Raw genomic sequence first — 20,562 nt, 5'->3', positions numbered from 1 at the left:
ATTATTTATATAATAAATATCTTCATCAATTTTCTTATTAACATATCCTCCAAATTTATTTCTATCTTCATCAATAATTATTATATGTTTTTTATTTATTATTCTATGTTCAAATACTGTTGGTTCATAACTCCAATTATCATTATCTGAATCAAAAAATATATTGGTCTTAAAGTCCATTCTTCTAGTTGTTGAATTTCTTCAATTGTGCTCATTCCTTTCATTCTTCGTAATCTTTCTTCTTTTCTTCATCTCTAAATAATCACTGTAATATGTTTTCTATTCTTCTTTATTTTTATTAAATCTTGTTTTAATATTTGTTAATTTCTTCTTCTAATTGCTTATTTTTTTTCTTCCATGTGAATGATTTTATCTATTAGTTCATCCCTTGCTTTATTAACTGTTTCTGAATCATCATTACATTCTTCTATTATTTTATTCATTTTATTTTTAATTATTTCTATTTTATTAATTGTTTCTTAACTTTTTTCTATATTAGTTTTCTTCTTCTTTCTGTTTTATCAATTCTATCAAATATTCCTTCTCCTCTTTTAATTGCTTGTTCATATTTTTCATTATCTTGTATTTCAAATATTTCATTTTTAATTCTTCCTTAATAATATTGATACTGTTTATTAGTATCATCAATTGATTGATAAATATTTGGAAGTGTTTCTGTTACTTCTTTAATTAAATGATTATTTATCACTGATTCCATTTTAATTTAATGAATATTAGATCAAAATAAGATGATTAAATAATTAAATATACCTTTATAACATTTTATTTTATTTATTATTTTATCATTTTAATAAATGTCATTTCATTTTTATTGTTTTAAATAACAATAATATATAATAAAATTAATAATAAAATAAGAAATAACAAAACATCTCATCACAATTAATGATAATATCTCATAATAATGATATAAATGAAAATAAAATAGAAATGAAAACATTCAATCCACTTACAACCAAATAATGAAAATGAAAAATATGATAATAACTAATAATAAAATTAATAAAAGAAGGATAAAATAGAAATGATGGAAATAACTGTTATTGATGTATTTGAAACAATTGTGATAATTGTGATAAGAGCAAGAAATAAATCAAACAAATATTATGTAATAATAAGAACAAGAAAAGAAAAAGATAAATAATACACAATAATAATAATACTGAACAACAACCAATAATATAAAGAAATTTAACAATGAAAGAAATAGAAAAACAGAGATACACGATAATAAATACACAACAATGATAATGACATCAATAATGAAAATGAAAGAAACTCAAGAATGAAAAATAGAGAAATAAAGAATAAGAAGAAATGAATATAAATAAACTAGAAAAATAAAGAGACAATAAGAAATGAAAATACAAGAAAATAAAGAAATAAAATAATAAATAAAGTAGTGGTTTTGAAATAAATCGTTAAATAAAAAGTTAAATAAGAAAATAAGAAATGAACAATTAGAAAATATAATAAATATGATAATATTAATCATAGTTGTAATTTCAATCAGTGAGTTAGTAAATGCAGAAAGCATTGTTGATTAGAAAATTTAAAAAAATGAAATAAATAAGATCAATTGAGCTAAAACATTTAATTAAAAACATGAAACATACTATTAGATTTGCTTCAATACACAAATAAACAATTCATAAGTCCAACTAAAGTGCCTCTAATTAGTATCATTAGAACAATAAATAATAGAGAATAACTCTATTACCAATTAATTAACTGGTTTTTGTTAAATATAATAATTATAAAATATTTTTAAAAAAACACAAATTTATTATTTCTGTTTTAGTAATAATAACATTTATTTTCAAAATAAACAAAATAATTTTGTGAATTATCACCAAATATTAAAAACATAAAATTAGGAAAATAGAATATTAAAAGAAAAATTTTTAAAATAAAAACTTAAAACGGGCTAATGTCCAACTCCCCAAATATCCCACCATTAAAATCTGATTTTATGACAAAACTTAAACAAATTATTGTTGCAATACCGAACAGTGAATTCATAATGAAAGGAAGATATAAAGAAGTTTTTGAAACACAAAGTTTTGAAGAGTTCTTACTTAAAATGGTTGCAGCAGCACGTGAATTTATGGGGTCAACTACGATTGATAACGAAACGAAATTTAATTTATTCTTTTCTTATCACTACTACGTTGATTTACTCTGTGAATCAATGGCAGATAAGTTTGTACAAATATCATAAAAATCGTTATAAAAAAGTATATATTCAACTAAAATAGATCAGTCTCTTTCAATCAAATGAATTTATTGGCTCAAATGAAAGAACCATTACCTTCAACAAATTCTCCAAGGAGTGAAAATGAACCACCTGGACTACCTGTAGTTTCTCAAAATGACAACGCAGACCAAACACCTGACATCGTTCCTAATCATTCACTTCTTCTTGAAAAATTATCTTTAGCAACTGAACAACAATTAGAAAAGATATTAGAAATTGTAGCACCTCAAAACACTGATTGGTGTGTAGGAATGGATTTATCTACAATGTCAGTTGATGTGATAGAACAAATTTCTTCAATACTTTTACAACCATAATAAAAAGATGTGTATTTAACAACTGGTTTATACTCTAATGCTAACCCATTTATTTTAATACATAATTTATTAATAAAAATGCTATTATTATAATAAACTCATATTTATATTTTGTGTTTTTTCTAAATTCTTCTCATCTTGTAATTCAATTTTTTTTGTTATTGATATGTCAGGCAAAGGGACAGAAATTGTACAAAACAATAAAGATATCAAAGACATTATCAAACAAAAATTAGATTCAATGGTCGGTTTAATTGATAAAAGACAAACTGAGTTTATTTTGATTCTTTGAAAAAAAATATTCAATCATGGAAAAATGATGAAGATGTTTTTGTTCAAAACAATCAAAATATTATTGAAGGTTGTATAAAAACTGGAGTCATTTATTATTTTGGAATAAAACAAATTGGTCAACTAGCGGATTGCATTGTTAGTTTAATTAAGGAACAATATCTTACAGTTGAAACATGTCAAAAAATATTAACAATGTTATATAATAACATTATTATTGAATTTATTTCAAGTCATAGTTCAATTTTAATTCTTTCTGCTAGAATTATTCATGCCACTATACCCTTTAAATTAGAAACAAAATATGTTATTGAAAATATTAAGTTATTGATTGACTTTTATTCTTTATCAACTCCTAATTGTGTTTGTTTTTCTTTATATATTTCATTATTATGTATTAATAAGTTTAATAGCCAACTGAACGTTCTTTGAATAAGATTATACAAGGTTACATTACTTCTTTATTTAAGTTATATAGTGTTGAAACAAAGTTATGTAATGAATGTGAGCCAAAACCATTACAAGCAATATCTCCTTTATTTATATCTTCACAATATATAACGTCTAATAGAAATGGTAATCTTAACAACAAACTTTTTTCAGTCTCACCTATGGAGAGTTCTACTCCTTTTGATGAAAGTGATAACTCACAACCATATCATGAAGATGAATTACAACAACCAATTGATGAAAAACCAATAGAAGAACAACCCATACAAACATTAGAATCATCAGATACCTTAACAAAATCAAATGAAGATGAATCTTTTAATGAGTTTATTCAAAGTAGTGAAGAAATAAAGAAAGAGGAAGTTAAAGAAATTACTAGTGAAGATAACCAAATTAATCCAGAACAGATTAAAGTTGAAAATGAAATAAATGAATTAAAAAAACGTATTGATGATGAAGATAAAAAAGGCGGTTTATATGAAAAACAATTACCTCCTCATTATGCTATTTTAAGTGTATTAACTAAGATATCCCTTGTTGATCATGCAAAAAGGTTTGTGATATCAGACACATTACTAAAAGGTAATTTTAAACAAATGACAGGTAAAAGACCAATGACATTAAGAATGCAAAGAATGGTCTTAGACTTGATCGAATTTTGGTTGTCTCAATGTCCAAATGGATTTTGTCCTAATTCTATTGAAGGATGGAAACAGGATTTATGTAAATGTATTGCACATAATACATTTTCAAATGAAGAATCCATTTTCATAACATCAGTTAAAATATTTAGTTTAATTATTCATCGTTTTAGAAGTTATTTTAAAAAAGAAATAGGAATTATTACTAAATATATATATTTCTTCTTTATTAAATCTCCATTACCATTTATTAGTCATAAATTATTCCTTGTAAATGAAATGCAAAAGTTAGCAACTCAACCACAAATTATTATTGATTTATTTATTAATTATGATTGCATGACATTTGGAATGAATTTGTTTGAAGAATTTATATCATTAATTTATTTTATTCTTTCGTCTCAATTCAAAATGGAAACACCTGATGAATTATCATTAAAATTGATTATTGAGACTAGAAGAGCAGCGTATAAAATTATTCAAAGTGTTATTGAATCTATTCAAATGCAAATACAATCAATTCAGAAACTAGAAGAGAAAGGAATGGTAGAGATTATTAATTCAGTTCCAGTTCAATCACATTGTCAAGAAGGTATTGAGTTACTCAAGCAAAGAAAAAGAAAAGTTGATATTATTTATGCAAAACAATTATTCAAAGATAAACCAAATGATGGAATAGCATATATGATTAAAACAGAATTATGTTCTAATAGTCCAGAGTCAATTGCTCAATTTCTTATGAAACTAGAAGGTATTGACAAGACAGCTCTGGGAAAATATCTTACTTCAAACAAAGACTTAAATAAAGAAGTGTTTAAAGAATATATGAAATTAATTAATTTTAAAGGGTTTAATATTGACGAGGCATTAAGGATAATGTTTAACTTATTTGTTATGCCAGGAGAAGGTCAGGTAGTTGATCGAGTTATTGAAATGTTTTCTATAAGATATGCTGAGTGTATGAGTGAAAAAATGAATGAATTAAATATTACATCAAATCAAATTTATTTTTTAGCAACAACGATTATCTTTTTATCTACCGAAACACACAACGCTAACGTTAAAACGAGAACAATGGATACATATGAAAAGTTTAAAGAGATGGTTGAACAATTTAACTTCACTCTACCTGATGATTATCTTCTTCCTTTATATCAAAACGTAACACAAAATGCATTTTTAATTCCTGAACATCAAAATGAAGAAAAGGGTAATGAAAAATTATTGGTTGCTATGGTTAAGGCAAATCCTATAAAAAGAGAAGAAATATTAACCGTATCAAGTGGTTTTGAAAAAGTAATTAATGACACCTCTTTATCAAAAGAAAGTACTCCTATTTCTATTGTTAATAGAGACATCATAAAATCACTCGTTGAGACACTAGTTCCACTAGCATTAAAAATTTTAAAAATTGCTTTTGAAGAATATAAAACAGTCAATGACGTAATTAAAAATATGAAAATATTGATGACAATTTCAACAAATTTAGGGCTTGACACATCAATAACTTTAATTGTTAAGATGCTTTGTGAATGTGGGTTATTTTATCACCCTAATAATAAGAATACTGGAAATACAGAAATGACAAAAGTTGTAATTGATTTAGCAATAGAAATGAAAGAAAAGATTAGAGAAGGATGGAAATATATATTTACATTATTATCAAGAATAGAACAAGTATTCTTAACTGAACAAGTTGCTCTTTCACCATTAGTAAATATTCCTAAAAATACAAGGAAATTATTTTTTATGAATATACAACATCGTTTATATCAACCTAAAGAAAATAAAGTACAAGCCATACCATTAACAGAAATTAATTCAAAAAGGAAAGAATTAAAAGAATGGACCGATAAAGCAAAAGAGATTTTTAAACAATTAGTAGAATATGATGAAGATAAAATTACAATTATTTATCATTGTTTATGTGAAGCAGGGATTGAGGAATTAAATTATTTAACACCATCAATGTTTTTAATGAAGAAAATGGGTTATATGACATATGAAAGAAAGGTTAATAGTCATAAAGAATTTAATGTTCAGACTATTAATATTATTAAAGAGTTTTTACTTCAATGTGGACTTCATCCTCATGAAAGTGTAGCTAAAGAAGCAATTAAAATGATATTTAATTTTAATGAAAATAATGTGTTTGGAAAATCGTCAGATTTACTCAACGAAATCGTTATTATTATGTGTGATTCACCATTAAATTGTTCCAGAATAACAATACTTGATATGATAAAAGAGTATATTAGTAAAAATTCTCCATTTATTCAAATGTGCTGGAAAGGAATATTTGAAATATTATATATTGCTTCATTAGATGAAGATACAACTGTAATAAAAAGTGGATATCTATTATTAAAATACATTAATGAAAAGAAAATACAATTTGATAGAAACTATGACTATTATTATCTTAAAACAATGGTTCGATATTCTCTTGTTACTGATCGTTATTTAACTCAGGAAAAAACAAGTCATCCATTTATTCTTGCATCAATACAATCAATTTTAAAAAATGGTATCCCTGAAGAAATTGATTTATCTTTTGGAAGCAGTTATAACGAACTATTTTTTAATGTATTAATATCCTATGCATGTGCAACATCAAGTCAATACATCGAAGTTGCATCAGTTTCTTTACAAACAATTAATCATATTATTGATGATTATATGGATAAAATTACTTTTGAAGATTGGTATTATATTTTTCATAGAGTATATTTTAAAATATTGGAATCTATTGGGTATTACCATTGTAAAGTTATTACAATTAATAATAATAAAAGTTGTGAATGGTTAACTTCAGTAGCACTAAATTTAATGTTACAAATGTCTGGTTTGATTTCTCAAAATCCTGATAAACTTGGTTATTTTATTTGTGATTACATTTACATTATAACAACTTTTATTACAAAAGGTACAGAATTTATTACTCAAATTGGATTATTGTCATTAAAAGATATCATTCCATTTTTTATTGAACATCCCCAACATTTGAAAATTTATGAAATGATGAATAATGATATTATCAATTATTTCTTTGATGCAGTCCAATCATTTACCCTTCAACAAGGTTCTGTTATTAGTGAATTAGAAAATAAAGAAAAAGAATTAGATCAAAACCAAACAGAAGAATTAATATGTTCTTATTGTAAAAAACCAATCCAACAATTTGAACTAGTTGAATGTCCATTTTGTTCTCTTCAATTTTGTTCATTAGAATGTAAAGAAAAAATGAATAATCAACACCAACATAAAATAATTATGAAAACAAATATTGAAGATCAGTTTATTGGCCATAAATTTGAATTGACTCGATTAGACATTCCATTTATTGCAACTACATTTAAGAAATATATTGATACATTATATGAATTTGCACCGAAAATTATTCTTTTATCTCAAAAAGAAGATGAAGAGATATTAAAATGTTTCTTATTTAATATTGAAAGGTTATTAAATATGATTATTCAAACAAAAGCTGACTCTCCATTTCTAAAATATATCAATGAAGTAACAATTGCAGTTCAAACTATTTTAATCTTTTATGCTCAAGAAATATTCAAAATATATCCAATTGTTATTGTTCATTTATTGGATAAATTCCTTCAATTACCAAGTAATTTTATTCTTCACGTTGTTTTTGACCTTCTTAATACTTGTTCTGATGATTTGTTAATGGAGATATATACAACTCACTTATCTTCATTATATAAATTGATTCTATCTGAAGAACAAGATATTCGTAAGTCATTATATAATCTTCTCATGAGAATACAAATATTAGTAAATGAACCAAAAACAACTTAATTGAAACAACTTCATTCTACTTTTTTTTGATTCTTTACTTTATGATAATTCATATCAAGTCACCAATATAAAATATGAGTTCTTATGAGATTAGGAAAGAAATATGAAACATTGATAAATAAAAATCTATTTTTCTCTTTTTTTCGAGATTGAAAAAAAGTCAGTTTTCATCTTTGTATTTGAGATGAATTTATTTAATTTATTTCGTCCTCGCAGTAAAACAATATCTATCCAACCATCAACACAACCACCTCAAAAGTCTATAGACGAAATTAGTCTTACACATCTTCTTAATGAATATAAACTGGAACCATCAGACGAAAAATACAATAAAGTAATATCAGAGATTGTTCGAATTTATTGTAAAAATCCAAAACAATTTCCTATAATATTAGAATATACTGGAGTTATTGAACATTTATTTGAAAATATAAAAATTTATTCACAACCCCAACGATTTATTGAAGAAATTATGGTAAAACGGTTTAACGAATTATGCTCTTTTTCTATCCTTACACATACTGTCTCTTCTAAATTTACTAAGTTAGAAATAGAATGTATTTGTGAGATTGTTTATTCAGTTATTGATTATGTTATTGCCTCTCCTCCTAATGTAGTTCTCGACAAAAATCCACTTGTTTTTCCTATGTTTGAGTGTCACAATCAAATAGCCTCTATTCCAGTAAAAATTACTCCTGTTAAATCTACTCCGCAATTACAAATTATTAGTTATACTCTTAATCTAGTTGGTCCATTTTGTTATTTGGATTTACCAGATTTATTGTTTATTGATAAAATTCAACCACAAATCATTGACGCTTTTATTGATCATTATTACAGATATATTCCATTACATGTCTCTTCAACACCATCTCCGTTAGTAAAAAGAGTAAAAGTTCTTTGTGCAAATTTGGTGGAATCAAAATTAACAGAAGATGAGATCAATCAACAAATGAATACTTTAATGTGTTTGATTGTTTGTTTAACAAAGACATTTCCTGAATCTCCAGTAGATTTCCCTGGATTATTTCCTTATGGCCTTTCTGTTCCACCATCACCAGATTGTCTCACATATTATTTTAATGTTGTTCAAGCAACAAACAATTTTACATTTGTACTACCAATGGTATATTCGTTGAGTTTCTTCATTAAAAAAAATATAGAAGATTATTATTTTATTCTTTTAAGAAAAGTACATTTATACGCACATTCAGTAGGACCAAACACAAATTTTTTTCAAGAACAGTTAAATATTATTGCTAATGATTCAAACAAGCAACAGTACTCAATCCTTTTGAATGGTTTTATTAGAATTATTGCATGTCTAAGTATTGAAGAACGTAAGTACTTTTTTGAATTTATTAAGAAAAATTCAAAAAACACTAATATTATAGAACCAATTATTGATGGACTATCTTCATTACAACTATCAAGATTTTATATTCAAGAATTTATTCTTGAAAGTGGACTTTCTTATTATATTCGTCAGATAGTAATTAGTTCAACTGGAACATTTAGAATTAAAACATTAAAATATTTAGTTCAACTAATGAGAGATAATGATGTTTTAAAATATTTTAAGACAACAGAACCTAATAATTTCTTTTCTAGTGTGATTAGAAGTATTTCAAACAAAGAAGAATTTGAATTATCAATTGAATTTATGACTTTATTATTATTAGATGATGACACAGAAAAAATAAATCAATCTATAGGGTATATAAAATTATTTAAATTCATTGAAGGATTAAATGAATTAGAATACAAAATTCAATTGATGAAATTATGGAAATTAAAAATTGGAATAGGTTCAGAAGATTGTGTTAGAGACTTTATGTATTATTTAAAGAAATGTTTTTATCAAAAAAATGGTAATAAAGAATTTTTTACTACTTTTTTTGATTCATTTTCATCTCTTAAAGAAAATGTATTTGGAAAAAAGTTGTTTGTTGAATTCATGAAAGAAGATAATACGTTTATTCGAATTAAAGAAATTTATTCTATTCTTGGAAATGATATTTTTGTAATATTAAGGAATATTGCTTTAACAACAATGCTTAATATTATTGATGAACCTACACCATTAATTCTTGTTTTAAAGTTATTATTAAGTCTCAAATTAACTGAAGAGTGTAGTGATACACTTATTGGAGATATATTTATTCCCTTAATATCACAATGTGAAAATTTGGATGTATTGAGTCATGGAGAAATTCCAGAATTATTGATTCCTTTTGTTATTCAATCAAAGAAAGCAAGTCATGCAGATTTTCTTATTAAAAGTATTATTAGTTATCATTGTAATCATCATGTTCTTGAACAACTAATTAAAAATATTCACCAATGCAAACACATTCAACAAGGGTTAGATTCAATTATCATTTCATCATTTGAGTTAATCCCAACACCAACATATTTCCTCGATATTAGTCAACACCTAGTAAATAAAATTTCATTTAAACTTCCATTTTATTCTTTAAAACCATTTACTATATGTACATGGTTTTATATTCATTCTTTCCCAGAATATCAAACACCTTCTGTTTCTTTATTCTCTTTTGCTTCTCCACATTACACATTAGGAGTACATGCTACTCCTGTAGGTGTTACAATTTATTTCAAAAATTCAAGAGAATTACTACAATTTCCTATAAGAGAAAAAATGTTTCACTCTATTGTTATGACATTACATCAAACAGAAAAAAGTAATGAATGTAAAATAGAAATATATGTAGATGGTATTTTCCTTGGATCAGTTGTTGGAGTTGCCACCTTTGAAAACAATACTGAAATGGTTGTGCAAAGTACAGAACAAGTTCGTTTACGAATTGGTAATATCTTAATATATAGAACTATTCTTGAAGATGCTGCTGTCCAGAGATTAGTATATTGTGAAAATCCAGATCTTGTTCCTAGTAATGAAAATTGGTTATGTCCAATTGATATTAGAACTCCAAAAGAGTGTCATACTATTCCATTCTCTTTTATGGTAAATGTAAGAACAAAACAGGTAATCACTCAAAAAGAAACAATTCCAATAAACATACCTTGGACACAACCCTTGATAAATTCAAAACAACAAGACATTGGAAGATGTATTCATGGAAAAAAGATGATAGAATTACTTGGAGGATATGATGTATTGTTAATACTGATGGCAGAAATGAAAGATAATGAAAGTATATTAGCAGCATTAAACATTTTAACTAAATACCTTTCAAAGAATGGGAAAGCTTCTTACAATTTCTGTAAAGTTGGAGGACTAAAAATTATGTTTGATATATTAAATGCAAGAACAACATTATTTAACGAAATTGGATTAGTTGAAACTTTATTAGAATTTTCTACTGACCACCAGAAAGAAGTATTTACATCTCCATTACTTGTTGATAAAATTGTATTAAATGTTGATTTTTGGAAGAAAGGAAATGATGATGTCATTAGAATATATTTAGAAAAGGTTGCACTAAGTTTAAAATCACCTCATGTACAATCAACTATTGGAATGTTAGAAGAGTGTAGAGTTTTTGAAAGATTTTTACAATTTATTGATAGGTCAGTTCAAAATAAAAACATTAGGTCTCCTTTCATTGCTGTTATGTCAGGATTACTTCAGTTATCATCATGGAGAAGTTATTTACATCAAATAGCTATGGTTGTTCAAAGTAATTATTCAACAGAACAAATTATACGATGTACAGTATTTAATGATAATACAAGTCAAGGGGAATCAGTGAATTTAACAACAGGAAATGTAACAATTAGAAATCTTATAAATAATATTGATGTATCGAATTCATCAGATACAGAAGGTATGGATACTCCAAACATTGAATCATTAGTATTAGTATTACAAATATTATTAACTCGTGCATTGAGTATTGAAGATAAGGATCAGGTCTGTGAATTTTTAACTACTTCATCAAGCATACTACCAATAGGAGTTATATTGGAATTAGTTGCTAATGTAAAAAAGCAATATATTAATGATGTATTGAAATATATGTGTTTGATTTTATCTATTCAACCAATTTATAGTAAATTTATTAGACTTGGTGGATTTGTTAGATTATTTAATTCACTCAGATCTGTCAGAAGAGTATATAAATATACTTATTCTACAATTAAAATCATATCTTCATTTCTTCGTACTATATTTTTAATGAATTTTGATAAAGGGAATACAATGGATATTGCATCTGACCCATCATTAGTATTATTGTTATGTACTCTAAATGAGATTCCAACAGAAATATTAGGAATGATAGTTAAAGAATTTTCTGAAAATTGTATTAAACCAGAAGGAAGAAATTTAGTATCTTGTAAAATGTATAATGAAGTTGTATTTCATTCTATTCTCAATGTTGTTCATAGAAATGATGATGAAAAAATATTAAATGGATTATTATTAATGTATGACTCTGGTATGAATGAAGCTCAAAAACGATCAGTACAACAAGTAGCAACTAAGGTACATCTTCATTATTTATACTTTACATCATTAGTAATGTCAGATAATTTTGAATCAAGACTATTGTGGAGGGTGTATGTGTTTATTGCTGACATGCACAAGAAATATGTTGTTACTCAAGGAAGGAGATCACACAAATTATTCTTTATCAATGCAATTGCACGTATTTGGAAAGAAGTATTACAATACAATTTGCCATTATCAACTGAATCCCAACGATTGATTATTGAGAAATTGTCAGTGAGAGATTTTATTATTCAATTTGAACAACGTCAAGCGTTGTTTGAAGAAAAATATAATAGTATTAGTGTTGCTGCATATTATGTACCATTATTAAAAACATTAGGATTAACCACTATTTTATCTACTGAGTTATTAAGAGAAGGATTACAAGGAAATTCAGTTTTAATTGGATTTACTGAATTTACTGAAGAAGTAAAAAATGAACTACATTTATTTGTCAATGAAATCTATGGAACTATTGAAAGAAAAGAGTATCTTCACCCATACCTTGTACAAATACAACCTACAACCATTCCTAATGATCTTGATTTTATTAGACCTCCACCTCGTTCATTCAAAGCAAAGCCAACCAGCCCATCAAGGGTTGCTTGTTTACATTGGCTAAAAATATTTAAAAAATACACATCTCCAAAAGGAATATTAGCCTACCAATTCCCGCCCCCAATAAGTGCTATAAAATTAACACCTTATATAACTCCAAATTTTGTACATAATTTAGTAGATTATTCTTCACCAAAAATGAGAGACCTTCCAACAACAGAAGAAATTACTCCAGAAATTATAGAAGAATTAAAAGACTATCTTCAAATCAAAGAACTTGTTCCATATATTCCTCCTATTGCATTGACAGGTGGAATAAAATGCAAAAGGATTAAAGAAGAAGAGGAATGTGAAGGGATGATGCAAATTAAGGAAGAGGCAGATGAAAAAGAATTAATTTTCCAATACTCAAAAGTTCTTCATAATGAAAATGTTAGTAAAGAAATTATTTTACCTTTAAAAAATGCAATCATCACAAAAAAAATGTATTTATATCAAGATAATGGATTAGAAATAATAACCGCTGATGGAAGAATTGAATTCTTTATTTTTACAAATAAACAACGCAGTAAAATTATAGAAGTTACTGGATGTTCAGAAAGTAAATTGTTAGAGTCAACAAAGATGTGGAGCAAAGGATTAATTAGTAATTTTGAATATCTTGGAATAATTAACAACGAAGCAGGAAGAAGTTACAGAACATTAAGTCAATATCCAATATATCCATGGGTTATTTGTAGTTATGACAGCAAAGATTTTAGATTAAGTGATATTCAGATGTATAGAAATCTTCAACTACCTATTGGAGCACAAAAAGGTACTAATCAAATAGAAGATAATTATTATGAAAAAGAGTGTCATTACAATTGTTGTTTGAGTAGTCCATCAACAGTTTTAAGATGTTTATTTAGGTTAAGGCCATATACTGATATGATTTTAAAAGAAATGTCAGGAAGATGTTTAGAAATAGATGGAAGAATGTTTGTTAATGTAGGTTCTTTGTTTTTAAGCTCTGTGTTACAATCAAGAATTGAATTATTACCCGAGTTCTATTGTTGCCCTGAAGTATTTATGAATTTAAATCATCTCAAAGGAGAAAGTACAACTGTTGGAGATGTTAACTTTCCTCCTTGGGGAGAAACAAGTAGGTTATTTATTCATCATATGAGAGAGGCATTAGAAAGTCAAGAAGTTGGACAAACTATTAACCAATGGATTGATTTAGTTTTTGGAGTTGATCAACAAAGTAGGAATAAATTTAATGTTTATAGTAAGGAATATACAAAAGAATCTGAAATGGATGAACAAATTAAAGAAGTTATATGGAAAACAATGGGTAATATACCAAATAAAGTATTTATTAAACCACACCCAAAGAAATTAGTTACTCCAAGATTAGCTTTTAACTTTCATAATCCTCATACAGAATTAATTACTACATTAAAAACTGGATGTTCATTTGCATTTGAAAATAATAAATTTTCAGTATTTACTGATCAATGTTGTACTTTCTTATTAGATAAAGAAATTTATTGTGTAAGATATGAACAAAATAAAGGTACATTTGTATTAAGTAAGAATGACCAAATTATTAATAGTTTATATTGTAAATCATTAGATGTTACTGACTTCAATATCTTTGATAATGGAAATAAATTGGTTTATGGATGTGAGACTGGAGAATCATTTATTATTATTCAGCCATTTGGAAAAAATCCATCATTTATTTCACTATATGGTATTACAGATAAAGTAACTGCAATAACATATTGTGTTGATTACCATACAGCAGTTATTGCGTCAAACGATGGATATATTCGATATTTTAATGAAGATGGTAAAATTAGACAAGTTATAAAAACTAATGAAGTTATAAACAAAATGTTATTTAGTGACAAAAATGGTGATTTAATTACTTTATCAATTCAACAAAGTAGAACAATTATTACTGGATATTCTATTAACGCATATAAATTTGCTGAAACCTTAATAAATACTACTATTACTGCTGTGACAATTACTCATTTTATTGATGGATCAATTATGAATGTTTTAGCATTAGGAAGTGATCGAGGAGAGTTGATGTTGTATGAAGTTGAAAAATTGGAATTATTAGGTTCTTGTTATGGTGGTCGTTCATTAAATTCTTCAAAAAATACTTCAAAAGTACTTTCAGTTCTTTTTGTTGAAAACTATTCAAAGCTTTATTTCTTTGTAGAGTGTCTTGATGGAGTTGATGTATTAGAAATAAAATGATTGTTTTTCATTATTTTTGATTCTTTTATTTTCTAGGATTATACATCAAATATATGAAAAAGTGAAAATCTAATAAACCAAAAAATATAATAATAAGTATTAATACTTAATCATTAAATAAAAACTCAATTTTTTATTTAATTTTGGTATGAATTCAGTATTGCATGTAGCAGAAAAACCAAGTGTAGCAAATGCCATCTCATACACACTCTCTCGTGGGCAATGCCAAAAAACCTCAGGATTATCTAAATATAACTCTATATTTGAATTTGAAAAAGAATTTAAAAATATTGGGAAGTGTACTCATTACGTTACTTCTGTTGCGGGGCATTTAAAGGGAATTGACTTTACTACAGCTTATCGTTCATGGGGTAGTTGTGACCCTGAAGAACTTTTCACAGCTCCAATAGAGAAGAGTGTTCCAGCAAGTATGAAAAAAGTCGAATTAAACTTAAAAAATGTAGCAAAAAAGTGTCAGGTATTAGTGTTATGGCTTGATTGTGATAGAGAAGGAGAAAATATTTCTTTCGAAGTTATTGAAGTCTGTTCTGAAGTTAATTCAAAGATGAAAGTATGGAGAGCTCATTTTAATAGTTTGGTTCCTGATGAAATTATTAAAGCGTACAACACATTGACTGCTCCTAATAGACATATGAGTGAAGCTGTTGATGTAAGACAAGAAATTGATTTAAGAACAGGGGCTGCTTTTACAAGATTTCAAACAACATTATTAAAAAATAAATCAAAGGCATTAGAAGGGAAAGTATTAAGTTATGGAGCATGTCAATTTCCTACTTTAGGATTTGTTGTAGATAGGTATTACCAAATTAAAGCATTTACAAAAGAAACATTCTATAAGATTAATTGTGTTGTAGAAAAAAATTCAATATTAACAGAATTTCATTGGGATAGAAATAGGTTATTTGATCGGTTAATATGTGACTTATTATATGAAGATGCGTTAGAACATATAAACTCTGCAACTATTACTGAAATATTAGAAAAAAGTCGAACCAATTTTAAGCCATTACCATTAACAACAGTTGATCTTCAAAAGGCATGTTCTAAGTATTTTAAGATTAGTTCAAACGAAACAATGACTATAGCAGAGAAGTTATATAATTCTGGGTTGATTAGTTACCCAAGAACAGAAACAAATATATTTCCTTCTGATATGGATCATGAAAAACAGATTAAAATGTTTCAAGAGAATCGTATATATTCATCATACGTCCAAGAATTACTAAATGGTAAAATAAAAAATCCAAGAAATGGAAAAGCAACTGATAAATCACATCCTCCTATTCACCCAACAAGAAATGCAAATTTAAATGATTTATCAGAAAAAGAAAGAAAAATTTATGATTTTATTGTAAGAAATTATTTAGCAAATATGTCAGATGATGCAAGGGGATTTGAAACAAAAATTGGATTACAAGTTGGTAATGAAAGTTTTCATTGTAATGGATTAATGATTACAGAACGTAATTACTTAAATATTTTCCCTTTTAGAAAATGGTCAGACAAAGAAATTCCTGAATTTCATGAAGGAGAAAAAGTCCAACTAAATTGTTTTGAGGTAAGTTATGGAGAAACATCCCCACCAAAACCATTAACAGAACCCGAGTTAATTCAACTTATGGACAAAAATGGAATTGGTACTGATGCAACTATTGCACAACATATTCAAAAAATTCAAGAAAGAGAATATGTTATTGTTAAACAAGGGTCATTTATTCCTACAAACCTTGGACTTGCATTAGTTGAAGGATATGACTCTATGGGTTTTGAATTTTCTAGACCACAACTTCGAGCAGAAACTGAAAAAGAGTTAACAAAAATATGTTCTGGAGAATCTAACAAGGATGATGTGATAAGTACTTTTATTGAACAATACGAAGAATTATATGAACGGGCACAATATAACAAGAGTAAATTAGTTAATGCAATAAAGAAATTAATGCCACAATAACAATAATATAATTTAAATTTGTTATTTAACTAAGACTCAAAAATGATTTATTTTTTTATATGGCTTTTCAATGAAATAAATTCGTTGACTAAAATTGATAATTAGTAATGACTAACTATTTGACTCCACATTATAAGGCTGCTCTTAAAATGAAAATACAAGTGTCTCATTTTGAGAAACTCATGCAAGAATGCATTGTAAATGAATTATTACCAATAAGCACTCTATATAAATGGAACGAAGTTGTACGTAAAAGACAAATACTAGAATTTTATGGAATTGGTTATTTAAAAGAAAGGATTACATTAAAAATAATTTCATCATTTGAGTTATGTGACTTAAATTTTCTTAATAAACTACGAGGATGTATCTTAAAGAAACGAGGAGAAGTTTTTGATTTGTTAAAACTAAATGATTATCTAACATATAAAAAAGATGATAATCAAAAGGAATCCTTTATGTTAATTTTTCTTGGAGAATGTGGATTAAGAAAAAGTCTAAACTCATTAAATTTTGAAATGAAAAGATTGGTTCAAGAGATAGAATATTTCGTGATTAACTTTCTCTTTGTGAAAGGGTGTAATGATTACTTTGACTCACCTTTAAAAATTTTAGTTCTAACTCCTTATCGAAGAAATTACTATTTTAAAAAGAAAGCAAAACCACCTCATATAGATGGTATCAACATTAGTTCTTTATTTGATTTATCAGACCAATGTACATTAATTGAAATTTGAGAATCTATCTATTTTTAAAAATATCCCTCAAATTTGTTGATAAAAAATGATCTTTTAATAAATAGAATGTCAGTTTCTATTCATTTAACAACAAGAAAGGTCGAAGTTCAATGTACAGTACCAACAGAATCAACAAGTAAAATTCGATGGCAATCATTTAATGGTAAAATTTATGTTGATTATAATAGTAAATTAAATGAAGATATTGAACATCATTACTTAATTAATAATAAAGGGGTCTTTGTTTTAGACAAAGAGAGGTATATTGATTTTAATGAAATGCTTGAATGTAGATTAGATGTTAATAATAGAAATAGAATAATTCGACGATTTATTGATAATCATTATGAAGAACGTATCCAACAAGAATATCAAAGAAAATCTGAAGATGAAGAGAAAAGAAAAAGTGAAGAAGCTAGGTTTAATGAAATTCTCTTAAGAAGAAAATCAAGTAATGAATTAAAAAAAAGAAAAGCCTCTACTAGTATTCGTAATGATGCCATTGATTTAACTAAGTCTGAAATTAAATTTGAACTTCCTAAACAACCACTTGCTTTTCTAAGAAGGAAAAGTATTGAAACTAAACCTGTCTCAGAAACTCAAATAATTCCAATGGAATTTGATCAATTTTTAGATGAAATACCATTTGCATTAACACTACCTGAACCAACACAAACAATACAAAGTTCTGAAAAAAGTATCTTTGATGAAGTGTTTAATGTTAAAAAACAGTCAGAGGATACTCACAAAGAAGTTGTTGTAGGAATTAATCCAACAAAAGAGGAAAAACAAAATTTCCATTACATCCAAGAAAACCAAACTGAAAATATTCTAAATAGTATCAAATCACAAGAAATGCAACAAGGCTTAAATAGTACTGAAAAGAATGAATTACTTCAATTGATGTCAATCATGTCATACCTTTCTCAACCTTCTCTAAATGAAACTATATTTTGTATGAAAAAAGAATCTAAATTCTTTACTGGAGAAATCATAAAAATTTTTGGGAGTCTTAATGAAGATACAATTAAACAATGTGAGTTTCATGGAGCCACATTTAAAAAGAAATTAACTTCTTCAGTCACAGTGTGCGTCGTTGGTAATAGTTTAATAGATTTAAAAGACATACTTAAACAAATGAAAATTTGTAATGAAAAAAAAATTGATGTAGTAGGAATCGAATGGGTTCATGATTGTTTAACTTGTCAGTTGAAAGTAAGTAAAGCAAGATATTGTTTAAACGAAGAAGACTTAGTAGAAAGAAACCAATTAAAAAGAAATGAAGGAATTAATGAATTAGATTCAAAAAGAATTATCATAGATTGATTCCAAAATTGTAATTAAAAAAAGTTGTTTCAATTTGTTTCATGTTGTTCTTGTTGTGTTGGGGTAATGTCACGACTTCTTCTATCTCCCATAACAAATCCACGAGAATTTGCTGTGAGATGGGCTGTACGAGTTTTTTCATTTGTACCACCCATTTGCCAACCAACGGTATTATGTTTTTGTTGAGGAGTTTCTTGTTTTTTTTGATATGAGTATTGTCCATGGGTTTGTGTTGCTAATGGGACTGAAACTTGAGGATAATTTGGTGCACTTTTAGTTGAGGCTTTTGCCTGTTGGTTTATTTCACGTTGTGTAAAGAAACCACCTCGTTGGGGTGGTCTTTTTTGGAATGAAGATACAATTGGAGCTGATTGGAACATATTCACATGTTGTTTAGGTGTTTGAGAACCAGAAATAGAGGTTGTATTTGGTTGTGGAGATGGTAATTTATTTTGAGGAGGTGTTGGAGTTGTTTTTGGAATAAGTTGTGGTTCTGACTTAGTTACAGAAGGAGAAATATCCTCTGACGAAGAAGAACGATTTTGTAATAGTTCTAATTGACGAATTTGTTGTTGTTGTTTTTCTTGTTGTTGAATAATCTTTTTGAAAGCAAATGATGATTTTGACATACTTGAATTATCTTGTTGAGATTTCTGAGAAGTAGTAGCTTTGTTAAACAATGAATTTGATTTTACTTGGTTTGTTTTTGTTGGTGAAGTTATAGAATCATCAAAATTATCTTGTGATTTTGGTCTAATATCTAAAGCCCTTGGTTTTGTTGGTGTGGTAGGAGAGAGTAGTGGAAGGTCAATATCATCAAGAGTAAAATTAAGTTCTGAAGTATTAAAAGATTTTCTAAAAGATTCATTGAATAACATATGAATTTCTGCATGTGGATTTAAGTCATCAGAATAAGACTTAATAACTTCTAATGCTGCTCTTCGATTAATTTGAGATATATTAGCATTATTTTGTCTTAAATATGCTTCACAAGTTAATTTGATAAATAACCCTAAAGAACCTAAACTAATATATTGAACATTTAGCATTGGTCCAATACATTTATTTGATAAAACTCTAAAAATATCTGAATTATCATGTTCGATGATAATATATAATTTATCATCACATTTTAATGTTGAATATTCTTGTATTTCATTTCCTTCTTTCCATTCAATTACAATTTCTTCTTTACCTTTAGCTTCATTAGGAGTAGCGTATATTGATGGAATGTTATAAATTACATCCATTTCAGAATTTGAGTTACATACAAACATAGATTCTTTATCATATTTCCCTTTATAACCAACAAACGTTTCACCGTCAACTAAGGTTCCAAGATTACTTACAAATTCAACAAAAAGTTGATTATTTTGTTTAATTTTTAATTCAACATTTCCAGTAATCTTTGTTGCAACAGAATCTAATTCTACTAATTCA

General features: G+C 26.4%; 7 protein-coding genes across 7 annotated transcripts in view, besides 10 other annotated features; 6 read left to right on the top strand and 1 right to left on the bottom strand.

The window, feature by feature from the left end:
- Positions 1-960: a repeat region.
- A 19-nt stretch (positions 961-979) lies between these two features.
- Positions 980-1,058: a microsatellite.
- Positions 1,059-1,130: 72 nt separating this feature from the next.
- Positions 1,131-1,293: a microsatellite.
- Positions 1,260-1,420: a microsatellite.
- Positions 1,320-1,500: a microsatellite.
- A 262-nt stretch (positions 1,501-1,762) lies between these two features.
- Positions 1,763-1,937: a sequence feature (AT_rich).
- Positions 1,938-1,951: 14 nt separating this feature from the next.
- Positions 1,952-2,595, top strand: EDI_070900 (uncharacterized protein; the record flags this gene model as incomplete). The annotated part of the gene is made up of 2 exons (XM_001739254.1): positions 1,952-2,223; positions 2,280-2,595. 2 exons carry the CDS (start codon positions 1,952-1,954, stop codon positions 2,593-2,595), a joined length of 588 nt encoding a protein of 195 aa, XP_001739306.1.
- Positions 2,596-2,642: 47 nt separating this feature from the next.
- Positions 2,643-2,708: a sequence feature (AT_rich).
- A 373-nt stretch (positions 2,709-3,081) lies between these two features.
- On the top strand, positions 3,082-7,796 carry EDI_070890 (guanyl-nucleotide exchange factor, putative; the record flags this gene model as incomplete). Its single annotated transcript, XM_001739253.1, has 2 exons — positions 3,082-3,249; positions 3,300-7,796. The coding sequence occupies 2 exons, from the start codon at positions 3,082-3,084 to the stop codon at positions 7,794-7,796; spliced, it is 4,665 nt and encodes a 1,554-aa protein (XP_001739305.1).
- Positions 4,282-4,310: a sequence feature (AT_rich).
- Positions 7,797-7,980: 184 nt separating the features above from the next.
- Positions 7,981-15,087, top strand: EDI_070880 (uncharacterized protein; the record flags this gene model as incomplete). Its single annotated transcript, XM_001739252.1, has 1 exon — positions 7,981-15,087. One exon carries the CDS (start codon positions 7,981-7,983, stop codon positions 15,085-15,087), a length of 7,107 nt encoding a protein of 2,368 aa, XP_001739304.1.
- A 79-nt stretch (positions 15,088-15,166) lies between these two features.
- Positions 15,167-15,232: a sequence feature (AT_rich).
- Positions 15,233-15,235: 3 nt separating this feature from the next.
- EDI_070870 (DNA topoisomerase 3-alpha, putative) lies at positions 15,236-17,059 on the top strand (the record flags this gene model as incomplete). The annotated part of the gene is made up of 1 exon (XM_001739251.1): positions 15,236-17,059. One exon carries the CDS (start codon positions 15,236-15,238, stop codon positions 17,057-17,059), a length of 1,824 nt encoding a protein of 607 aa, XP_001739303.1.
- A 1-nt stretch (position 17,060) lies between these two features.
- Positions 17,061-17,088: a sequence feature (AT_rich).
- A 78-nt stretch (positions 17,089-17,166) lies between these two features.
- EDI_070860 (uncharacterized protein) lies at positions 17,167-17,796 on the top strand (the record flags this gene model as incomplete). The annotated part of the gene is made up of 1 exon (XM_001739250.1): positions 17,167-17,796. One exon carries the CDS (start codon positions 17,167-17,169, stop codon positions 17,794-17,796), a length of 630 nt encoding a protein of 209 aa, XP_001739302.1.
- Positions 17,797-17,862: 66 nt separating this feature from the next.
- On the top strand, positions 17,863-19,122 carry EDI_070850 (uncharacterized protein; the record flags this gene model as incomplete). Its single annotated transcript, XM_001739249.1, has 1 exon — positions 17,863-19,122. The coding sequence occupies one exon, from the start codon at positions 17,863-17,865 to the stop codon at positions 19,120-19,122; it is 1,260 nt and encodes a 419-aa protein (XP_001739301.1).
- Positions 19,123-19,151: 29 nt separating this feature from the next.
- EDI_070840 (uncharacterized protein) overlaps positions 19,152-20,562 on the bottom strand; it is a gene marked incomplete at both ends in the record, with an annotated part of 4,141 nt that continues 2,730 nt past the window's right edge. The window contains one exon of the mRNA XM_001739248.1: positions 19,152-20,551. Within this exon, the coding sequence (XP_001739300.1) occupies positions 19,152-20,551 (1,400 nt within the window). The remainder of the gene's footprint in view (positions 20,552-20,562) is intronic.

This window comes from Entamoeba dispar, genomic scaffold, assembly GCF_000209125.1.
Source record: "Entamoeba dispar SAW760 scf_1105229462071 genomic scaffold, whole genome shotgun sequence".
Taxonomy (NCBI): domain Eukaryota; phylum Evosea; order Mastigamoebida; family Endamoebidae; genus Entamoeba; species Entamoeba dispar.
This window is presented reverse-complemented; position numbering and strand designations above follow the sequence as displayed.